This window comes from Chaetodon auriga, chromosome 13, assembly GCF_051107435.1.
Source record: "Chaetodon auriga isolate fChaAug3 chromosome 13, fChaAug3.hap1, whole genome shotgun sequence".
Lineage (NCBI taxonomy): Eukaryota > Metazoa > Chordata > Actinopteri > Chaetodontiformes > Chaetodontidae > Chaetodon > Chaetodon auriga.
In genome coordinates this window covers 4,407,511-4,418,466 of record NC_135086.1, presented here as the reverse complement: position 1 = coordinate 4,418,466, position 10,956 = coordinate 4,407,511, and the positions used below count along the sequence as shown (strand labels likewise).

Genomic DNA, 10,956 nt, shown 5'->3' with positions numbered 1-10,956 from the left:
TCTGGAATCATCTTCCTCCATCCATCAAATTTGCTGAATCTTTGGACTGTTTCAAGCAGCTTCTAAAAACATTTCTATAGGCAATCCCTTTTTCTAGATCTCCATTCTTTGTTTTTCCTTGTCTGGTCTGTCTCTTGTGCTTTGTTTTACATTGTATTGTGTTTGTACCTTGTTGGTTTATTCAGTTGTATTTTTTCGTGTGTTTGAAAAAGTGCTGTATAAAAGCAGCTTTACTGACTTACTTAATTCATCTCATGTGCCTTGCTTGGATGCAGTTTCACCTCTAGTGAACCCACTAAAACTGCTCACACAAAACTCTCGTTTTAATTGCCCTCTCCAGGTGTGAAAATGTGGTTGTCAGTGAGCGTTGAAGTGCACAGCTTTTCATCACCACATCACGACTCTCTGGATTTCTTTTCCTTTATTTCCCTTACTATATTACATAAAAACTATGAATACAACTATTTACATGAAAATACAACTTCAGTTCAGATCAACTAAAAGCCAAACCTCTCACAAACAATATCCAAAAAAAAAAAACAAAAACACATCACCTTGTTTCCCGGTAGAATAGAAACACAAACATTTTCTTGTGAATTACAATCTCTTTTCTGTGGAAAAGAAACGCTCAACAACAGAATTATTATTCAGGCTCATTTGGTTTCTGCTCATCACTCCAAACAACCTACAATAAATGTGATCATAAAATAACACGCTGATAAGAACATTATCTGAGATAGTGAAGTATGTTTAAAAGTCTCATTGGCAGCTCTTCGCCTGTAGTCGTCAAGATAATTCAGAACAGTGTGTTCTGAATATTTTGTTAAATGATGGCGGATATTTGTAAGTGGGACAAGATGTACTTAAACATTTTATTCCAGGGTGTGCTGTGGAATCTTATTGTATGTGCTTGTGATTGTCCACACTTAAACACACAGGACCAATCATGTTCTGTATCTGAGGTGGGTTCAGTGCTGCTTTTGGAAAGTCTGAGTCTGGTCTGTGATGATAAGGAAGACAAAGCATTATGCAGCTCTCCAGCATTTATCAGGCCAGTATTTGGCCTTGCAGTGGCTGCAGAGCTGCTCTTTAAGCTGCAAATAGTTGTACAGCTGTGCCTGCTAGCTGGATTTATTCAGCCCCGGCAGTGTGAGCTCAAACCTAAAGAGGAAAGAGAAACTTAATATCAATTAAATTATACTTGAAGCAAATAAGCCATTTGTTTCCCGCACATACATTTCTATGCATTATCACGATGGACCAGAAAGGGTCTTTGCCCTCCAACCAGACTTGGTCAAACAGTGGTCGTCTCTTATTTCAGATGTTTGTTGTAACCAGCTATAAGGAAGTTTGACACTTTGGGAAATACACTTCTTACCAAAAGTCTGATGAGAAGATCAATATCTGTCCATTAAATAAGAAGCTACAGCCAGATAGCTTAGCTTAGCACAAAGACTGGACACAGGAGGAAACTGCTCGCCCGGCCCTGTGACCAAACCCACCTACCAAACATTCAAACCAACACATTATATCCCATTTGTTTAATCCAGCAAAACAAGTGTAAAATATCATGTACCATGTACATGATATGTAGCATTGGGGTTGGGGAGTGACTTCCTGGAGTCTCCTGGTTGCCTGGAAACCGAGACCAGCACATAACCCGAATACAACCAGAACAAGTCGGTTTCACCCTTCAGCTTTGGGCAGTTTAAAGACACAATAAACGTGTTAATTGGAGAACTTCAAAGGTGCAGGTAGCTGGATCTTGTTACCTTTGGACGGAGCCTAGGTAACCGTTTCCCCTTTGTCCAAGACTATGCTAACTGTCTGCTTGCAGTAACTTTGTTTTACTGTACAGATATCAGAGCACTATCAACTCTCTCCTCTATCTCTCGGCATGTGTATTTCCCAAGAAGTCGAACCAATCATTTAAAGAAGCTGGGTAGGCAGGATTTTCTATCCTGAACAAAGAGGAAAATGTAGAGTGTATTAAATGTATTGATGCTTCAGATCCGATATAAGACATCAAACTCAACTTTGTGTTCCATCCAGAACAAAACACCAAGAATTACTTGCAGCTATTGTTTCACACAAATCATGGAAAAGAAAAACTGGGCCTCATACCATTGTGCGATGCCTTTGGTCAGATCCATCTGTGAAAAATCGATCATCACCTGTGGGCAGGAGCAAAACTTCAAAATTCAGTCAGTTATCCAGACTGAGTTGCAAACTGCAGAACAACTGTGGTGATCAACACACAGGTTTGGCGATATGTGTATGAAATAAAAACATTTCCAACACTGATCCACAATGAAGCAAGGCTGGAAATGCAGAGGCTGTGCTTTTCTAACAGCACGGAGCATTACAGGTAGCGTTACACACCATGCCGATGTCCTTTCTCTCTCGTGTGTAGAACATCTTGTTATTTTTCACTGCCACGTCCAACTTCCTGGTTTGTGCTTCTTCGAGTGACACATCAAATTCAAACCTGGGATAAAAGAGCCAGAAAGAAACAAATTCCAGAAACTTCTTCATGCTGGCAATCAGAAAAGCAAGCACTGAAAATGTCAGTTTGACTTATTTTTTTCATACGAATGATGAATGTGAGCTCACTTTTCATTGAAGACAGGATTGACCGTCCTCTTCCTGACGTGCGTCTTCTTGCGGTGTCTCCAGGTTTGGTCAGGGAGCAAATACAGGCGGACATAAGAGTCTGTGCCATTCTCACTGCAGCGGAATAAGTTCCTGTGGGTACACATAGTTCAGTCCTTTTAAGCAACGTTTGCATGTTCGGTTCCCTCTTTTGTTTTGTTGGATTCCGTCACATCATTCACACCAAGGAAACACTGACTAAAATAAGCGTTCTCAACATGAAACAGCTTCTGATGTTCAACCAAGAGCTGAAAAAGAAGCTCAGCTAAGCTCACACCAGGCTACAACTGCAACCTCATACTGCAGTTACATCACTTGACGGTGACACACTGTGTGTGAAAACAAACTATATCTACAGTATTTCAAAAAGGGACTATTAAAGTTGCTTTTTAAAGGCATCACACAGAAATTGAAGTGGGAATTTCTGGTTTCTGAGATCTGAAATGTGCACAGAGCTGAGTTGAGCGAATTGTTATATTCCTGCTGCTGCTGGGAAACGTGAGTTAGCCTGGATTTCTGTGATGTACCTGCAGCCGTTAACCATGATGATGAGTTTGTTCCTCAGGGTGGCATAGCGTACAGTCAGGTGGATCTCCCCAAATGAACCCTGATGTTTCCTGATGGCTCTATAGAAATAAAAACATTTGTAAATGTCACTTTTATCACACAACTCTTGCTAAATTCCATATAGTTTGGTTCTCGGCATCAGGCTGGAAGTGGAGACTCACTCTGGATACGAGGCTCCCTCTGAAATGTCGAAACGCGACGAAGCGATGGAGTTCTCTGACAGCAGGCTGTGGGAGTCGAAGCGACGCATGTTTGACGCGTAAGGATTGGACCGCAAGGTTTCAGATGCCAGGGAGGAGTCACGGCGGTGAGCTGAATAGTCTTCATGAAGGCCGTTGTGGGAATCCGCGGCCTGGGTCGGAGATGACAGCTGGGCTGCAGAGGATTCAGGCACGTTACCTCCTTGGTTGCTCTGCGGTCCTCCTTTGACTTGTGGAGGAGGATTGAGGATGACCTTGGGTGGAGGCTTTTCCAGAGTAAGAATCTATTGTGGGTGTGATGACAGGGCTGTTGTCAGTGACAGTGTAAAAACATCAGTGTAATAAAGCTCACTTGCATGTGTCGGTGTCGGCTCTCTGTACTGAACGTGTGATGTGCTTGATCTCTGTGCAATGCGAGTTTCCGTGTGCTAAACTTGTGCGTTAGCTTGACAGCGTTTTATACCCACCCTGAGAGTGGCTTTCAGCTTGATCTGGCTGTTTGCTCCGGAGCGCTCCAGTGGGAAGCGCTGGTCCACGGTCATGTCGGAGGCGTTGAGGAGGCGACTCAGGGGCAAGTTGAGAACGCCAAGCTGAGTCTTCTTCTCGTGCTCTTTGACCTGGGCCACAAGAAGACAACAGCGAATGGAGAAGGTTTTATACCTCCTGAGGGTATTCGACTGACTGAGAGAGGTCGAGTTTTATCCAGCGATTACAACATTGGTGTTTCCTACTTTTCAGGTTCTGGTTCAATGCAATGAATGTTGACACATACAGGTTCATAGGGATCAATACAAAAAGATAAAGTGGATGATTTCTAAATATGGTGATTTTAGTTTAAAGTTGAGTTCAATAATGACGTGTTTGTCACCAGTGAACTCATGCTCAGACTGTCTTGGGAGTCCAAGCAGTCACACATATATTGTGACATTTGCCAATTTGCAATTAAGTCAGAAAAATATGGGAATGAACTAAAAGAAATCAACTTTCATTTAGACTTCTGAGATTTTCAACAGTAATTATTACAAACATGAAGAAACACAAGTTTTTCAGTAAAATACTGTATCAAGATGAGCAGAGAAATGTATGGTGTGTATATCATTAACCCACAAACCTGAACCGTGAGTTGCTGTGTACTGATATCATGCACAAAGAAGGTAAAGCCCTCCTCCCACACCGGGTCTTTAGATGCATACACAACCTACAGAAAGAGAAGGAACACAGCCACAGCCATGACAATTCTCACAGTCTGACAGTGACATGTCTGCTCTCTTGTACAGTGCTGAAATACACGTACAAACACTCATTACAGATATGACTTCACAGATTATTGAGTTAAAGAGAAAATGGTGCATTAACATAATAAAGTGAGAGCTGTACCTTGCTTTTCTGAACTTCTTCATCAACTGCAAATTCAACAAAGGAGTTCGGAGCAGCAGTTCTCTTTGTGAGCTGAAAACAAATCAGTGATTTATTAAAATTATGCTTTCACTTATTACAAAAGGCCTCAAGCAACAAGCTAACATTGGAAGTTTGTGTGCAGGCAGCCTGTTGCATTGAGAAAGTTCCACTCCCTAATGCACTGCAGACACACCACACCCTCTGCAACACAAAATACAGATGTTTATGCTGGCAAAAAACAGAGAAGTGCAAGAAGAATGTGAATGCTACAGGTGGTAGCTACAGCCAGCATGCCAGCCTGAGCAGGTCTGACTGTCACTGTAACGACAGTCCAAGGAGGAAGGGACAAACGCAGACACTGATACAGTTGATCCTGCACTAAACTCAGGATTTTGGCTGAGACTGTGGAGTTAAAAAATGGTACTTTTGTACTGTTTCTCAACTGTGTTTGCTTCGACACACGGTCAGAATGCTGACATGTCAACATGAGAGAATTGAGTGTTGTTTTTCCCTTTGTGACTGTGTTTTGACACAACCACCAGCAAAGGGCCTTCAGCAGCAAAACAACGGCAGCAATGACAATGACATTGGTAGAGGGGTCTATAACAGTGTGTGTTTGTTGAGGGGGTAAAATGTTTGTCACAGAAACTGTAAAGTGATCTCTGACCTCTGTGGCATTGACTGATTTGTCCTTCACAGCGATCTTAAAATCTTAAGAAATCAACCTTCATTACCTTTACAGAGATCTATGACTACAGATATAATCTGATATATATTATATTGATTAACTGTCTCAACAAAGTCACTTCAGTGTGTCTTCAATGTTCTCTCAACACGTCTCTGTGTTTCTTTATGCTGGGAAACTGACACTGAACAAGCCTCAGATTCAGGAAGAAATCTGGCAACTTCAACGCGTACTGGTAATAACACACCCACATAAAATGACAGGCATTCACCAGACAAACGGGAAATACCAGCTGTGCTGAGGGACGAGTACACCTGGAGCACTAACAGCACACACCTGATCCCACTGAGGCTCTTGTTTGACATCAAGATGCAAAAGAACTGAACTGGAAGGCAGTAAAGACGATACATTACTGCCTGATTTAATCCTCAAAGATTTTCTATCACATATTTCTTTCACTCTGATGCCAGCAAACAATCTTCTGTCGAGAGAAAAAAAGCTTCTGTGGGAACAGGGGTTGGGCGTCTGCATACCAGAGAGCTCTGGACTGAGTGTCTCCACATACTTGCATTAAATCAAGTGCAGGCTAATGTTTTAGGAACAGGACGGTCAAGATTTCAATTGATCTGACGGAAACAAATGGGAATTAATTAATGAAATCACATAGAGTACATGGGCCATAGGACCAATGTAAGTAAGTGGACAGGTGAAAAAGCAAGCATGCAGTGATAATGATATTGTTTATGTAATGCTGTTATTCTTTTTTTATTCTGTATCCTTCTTGACTGTCTTTTTTGCAGCAGTGCGATAAGCTTAAAAAAGCTCTCATCTTACTCGAGCCTCCTTCGAGGGCTTCCCATGTCTGTGGTGCTCGTCGATCTCCTTGTGGTCTCTCTGGAGACAAACACGAGAAAACACAGCGGTGCATTTATCTTTTCATTTTGCATCTGGAGAGAAGTCCCTCTCAGATGCCACTTACTGGTAGGTTTGACGCATTGTCCAGATACAGAGCAAGCATGGCGCAAGCATGGCCGCTGGATGTCTGAAAGAGAGCAACGCACGATTTACACGACTGACTCACTGCTGGCCCATAACTCAACAAGCAGAACAAGAGCCTGATGATAGTGAATGCAAATGTTAATGAAAATAAAGTAATACACGCAACAACGAGGTTACCTCCATCAGCAGGCTGGGGTCTGACTTGAGAGAAAACCACTGGAGTTTGAGGTGGACTTCTCCGTTCTGGACCCCTTCCAGAGTAAACCACTACAACAGTGAGGGGATTCATTAATCAACACATCATGAAACTTTATTCAAACTGAACACTGGCATTAGCATTCAAAAGCTTTTTCCACTGTGAGTGCTGCTTTTTCCCTCTGCAGTGATAAAACTGTTCTTAAGCACAAATTAGCGTGTCCACACCGTTAAATAAAAGCTCACCTGGTCCATTTCTTTCTCCCTCTTCACTTCTCCCAAATCGAGGTGATAACTACGGTGATAATCAAAAACGATTACACTGACGAGTGAAAAGCATTTCAAGCTAATGTATTTTGATACCACATGTACTCACATTTCTCACCAGCCCACATCACCACTCAGCTGTCTTCCCTAAAAACGTGTTTGTACAAGGTGCTGTGCTGCATATTTTCAACCAAATAATCATAATTACTGTTAAGGCATTTTTCAAATATAGCACACCGAACCTGCATATAAATGCCAATAATCATAATAATGTGATAAATAGTTATCAAGGGACTAATGGCAGTAATGAGAGTCTGCCATTTAAATTCCTTTCTTTGTGTTTTGTTGTGTAGCGCCATGAAGGGACAATAAGTTAAACTTACATTACTTGTGTACAGTGAAGTAAACACAACACAGGTGGTCCAAAGAGCATTAACTCCACTTGTCTGTGCTGTTATTAGTTTCTTACCTTCCAATGAAGTCATCTTTGTCTGTGTCCTCATCAAATAGCTCCACCTCCAGCTCTTGCCCTGGGGCCTCGTGGACGACAAACTGCACACAGATGAAGAAAAGGTGGATGTTATGGAAAGTGGGAAAGTCAAGCATTTAAAGGAAGGATTTGGCAGATTGCAAGCAGAAGAGGGATGTCAGATGACAAAAATGCTGAAAACCTAAAACGAGAATTGCCGCATGCTGGGGACAAACTCGGCTTTAAACAATAAGTTGCAGTAATGTGCCTTTGCTCTTCAGTGCAAAGCACAGCATGCAAATTAGCAAAAGTTTACTCTACCTCATACACTTCGTTCCACCTGGGGTGCAGATTCTCTTTGACGACCTTGCTTTTGAAATGCCGGTTGCCGACTCTGACTGTCGCATAGGGGTCTGACTTTCCTTTCACTAAACCCATCATGTACGTGTCCTTAGCCACCAGGTCTCTGGCCTCCAGCAGGTGGACCCTCACCACACCCTGAGGAGCAGACAAGGAAAGCAGGAGTCAGCCAACAAGACTAAATCTTGACCCACATATTCAAAACATGCATCCAGTTGTTATTGTGGGAGGGGGCTTTAATCCTAAAACATTTAAAAATGTGAGTGAATGAAGGTGAGAAGATGAACACATTAAGTGTATCTGACATACACGAGGGAGCGGGAACCTCATCTGGTCCACTTTGACCTGGTCTATGAGCGGCACGCACATGCGGTTTGGCAGCACCATGAGCGAGGCGATGATGTCCATGATGGTCTCCTCAGACAGCGAACTGGAAGGGGACAGACGAGGTGAGACAACCGGACAGCTACACAGCAAAATGTGTGGGTGACCATTCGCAATCTGTTTAGTCCAGTGAGACAGCACCGGCACAGTTATGGTCTGAGGGTTCACCTGAAGGCGGGGCTGTCCAAGAGGTTGGTCATGCCGGTCCAGTTGATTTCTAGGGTCTGAAAAAGATCGTTTTAAACTTGGCTAATCACACAGTTGAATCGATGACAGTGAGGTAATGAAAATCTCCACTCACGGGGCGGCGAATGAAAAAAAAGGTGACGCCTCCAACCAGCGGTGCTTGGCCAATAAGCGGCTCTAAAATGACCCTGAGCATCCCCTTGAGCTGCAAGATTCAGGACAGTTTTTACACCGCTAGTAAACACAGACAACGATGATGACGATGAGGGTAATGCAGAGAATACCGAAAAATGAGTTGCCCACTTTAAGTCCTTTGACCCCAGCTGTGATTGGCTCCTTCACCACAGCGTCGATGTCCACATCACCTTCGTAACTGCAAAAGGAAGAGAGCTGAACAGGGCTCTTGTTCAGAGTTTACAGAATACAGAACACACTTCTGCAATGTCGAACCAACCATATGTTCAAGTCCAGGACCACCTCCCGCTGATCCACTTCATGTGTGTACGCTTTCATTCCAGTGATCCTGAGAGGCTGGAATCAGGGAAACACTTTAAAGGAACCTCCTCAACCATCTTTAATGCGATGCGACACTCTCAGTTTATCAGAAACAGGTGTGAAGGCATCATTTCTGCACAATGCAAATCACAGGGCTGTGTTCTGCTTTATGGAACAGTAAAATATTTGGTTACTGGCTTTAAAAGTAGGAGTAATGGAGGACAAGTGGATGCAAACTGAATACAAACTCACTATGTGACCAAAGTGGACCTTGGTGAAAGTGAACATTTTGAGCGCAGGGCTGGAGAGCCTCACAGTCGGCTGGATGCTTTCTTTGAGGAGCTTCTCCATGTACATCCCAAAGAAAGGCCAGGCCTGCTCCAACACCTGAACATACGAAAAAAAAACACATACACACACCTCAGAATCCCATATAACCAGAAAGAGGTAAGAAGATTAATTAATTAAGACCTTTATTTTGATACTGTACCTTGTTAACCCAGTCGACTTTCTCAACATCAGGAAAGTGCACCTTTGAAAATAAAAATATGGTCGTGAGGCGAAGTGAAAGGCATGCACGGTGTTGGTGATGAAAGACCTCATCACTTCAGTCATTATTAATTGTCCATCATGCAAATTTAAAATGCATTATGAGAATAAAATCCTGTTGCAGCACCATCAGTGAGTTCTGCTAAAGAGGGAGTGCACTTCTGCAAGACCTGTAAAGGGGGTAAAACTGTTTTACACCAGGTGGAAATCATACATCTGCACATCTTAACATGGATTTCTGTTACAGCTTAGTTGCAAGACACGAACTGCCCACTCCATTACAATGCAATCTGATTTCACATTCACTGTGCGTACATGACATTCCTCTGACATTAGAAGAACCCATCTCCCTTCTCAGCTCCCATGAGTCACTGCTGCAGTGGGTGTGGTGTATCCAAATGTGTCCTGCAACATGACAGCACGTTTGGCCGGCTGTGCCCATCCCTGACAACGGGAGGTTCAGGCTGTCATGCAAATACAGTGGATTTCGGTCGAAGTGACAGAGAGCGTGTTCAGTGTGATGGGACTTGTCTCAGGATGCTGTTTGGCTGCATAGTTGGAGTTACTTTGTCTGACTAGCAGTGACATTAGTGACTCCAAAAAACACAGCAAAAAACAGGTTTGACGTTGGGCCTTCAAAGACTGGAGTGCTCTCGGTTCAATCCCTTTGCTGCCCTTAAGCAAGGCAGTCAGTACCTACTGCCTCAGTGAAGATGCTCAGAAACGAACAGCAGAAGTCTGTGATGGCACATATTAACACCATACATACCCACGATGCCATCTGTAAGGCACTTCGCAGCTCCTTGTTGACCACATGTGTTTCGTTGTCCACAAAATCGATGGCGGTTCCGATCCGGACGTCCTTCCACTGGCGATTCTTCTTCCACCAGGTGACCATCATCATGCACAGCAGCACCCAGCTGACACTGAGGCCCAGGTATCCGGTCAGATACACGGGATAAAAGACGAACACGGCTCGGCCAAAGTACATTAAGAACTCCATCAGTATCCGATTGACAGCGGAGGAGTTCAGCCTCTCTGAGCTGCCGGGGACGGCCAGACTCTCCCCGGGCCCCGCTCCCTCCGCCGCGCCGCTCGGATACATCTGTCCGGCGGATGCCATCGGGTCGGGCTTCCGCTGGAATCTTGTTCCTGACCTCCAAAAGAGCTGTTTAAGCTCGACTGCCTGAACAGATTTAGGACTTTTGTCCTTATTTCGGATGAAAAGTAAACAAACCGCACGCAGCAACAGTGGTGGAGGGAATCTTGTAGGAATACTTCCGCGTTTGACACTTCCAAAAGACAGGTATGCACACCTGCGCCCATGGGTGGGGAATGCGCTGCACAAAAAAAAAAAAAAAAAAAAAATCCACCCTAAAAATGAATGCGAGAGAGCAACCTTACATTGCATGGGAATATTTTTCCCAAAAAGTCTTTTTTTTTTTCTTCCGTTTTTCCCTGTTTTGCAGTGACTTTTATAGCTTTGTTATATTTTTGTATAGTGTATTTTTCCATTACTTTTCTTTTGGAGAACTTTTCGGATTTTATTA

At 43.4% G+C, this 10,956-nt stretch overlaps 1 protein-coding gene across 1 annotated transcript; it reads right to left on the bottom strand.

The window, feature by feature from the left end:
• Positions 1-519: 519 nt before the first annotated feature.
• On the bottom strand, positions 520-10,676 carry esyt3 (extended synaptotagmin-like protein 3). Its single transcript, XM_076746999.1, has 23 exons — positions 10,176-10,676; positions 9,348-9,389; positions 9,110-9,244; positions 8,817-8,893; positions 8,666-8,735; positions 8,478-8,567; positions 8,345-8,400; positions 8,102-8,222; positions 7,754-7,930; positions 7,433-7,515; positions 6,943-6,991; positions 6,679-6,768; positions 6,482-6,544; positions 6,337-6,396; positions 4,797-4,868; positions 4,531-4,617; positions 3,887-4,036; positions 3,381-3,703; positions 3,180-3,278; positions 2,614-2,745; positions 2,383-2,488; positions 2,125-2,174; positions 520-1,161 (listed from the first exon to the last, which is right to left on the bottom strand). The coding sequence occupies exons 1-23, from the start codon at positions 10,527-10,529 to the stop codon at positions 1,122-1,124; spliced, it is 2,526 nt and encodes an 841-aa protein (XP_076603114.1). The 5' UTR covers positions 10,530-10,676; the 3' UTR covers positions 520-1,121.
• Between the last annotated feature and the right edge of the window lie 280 nt (positions 10,677-10,956).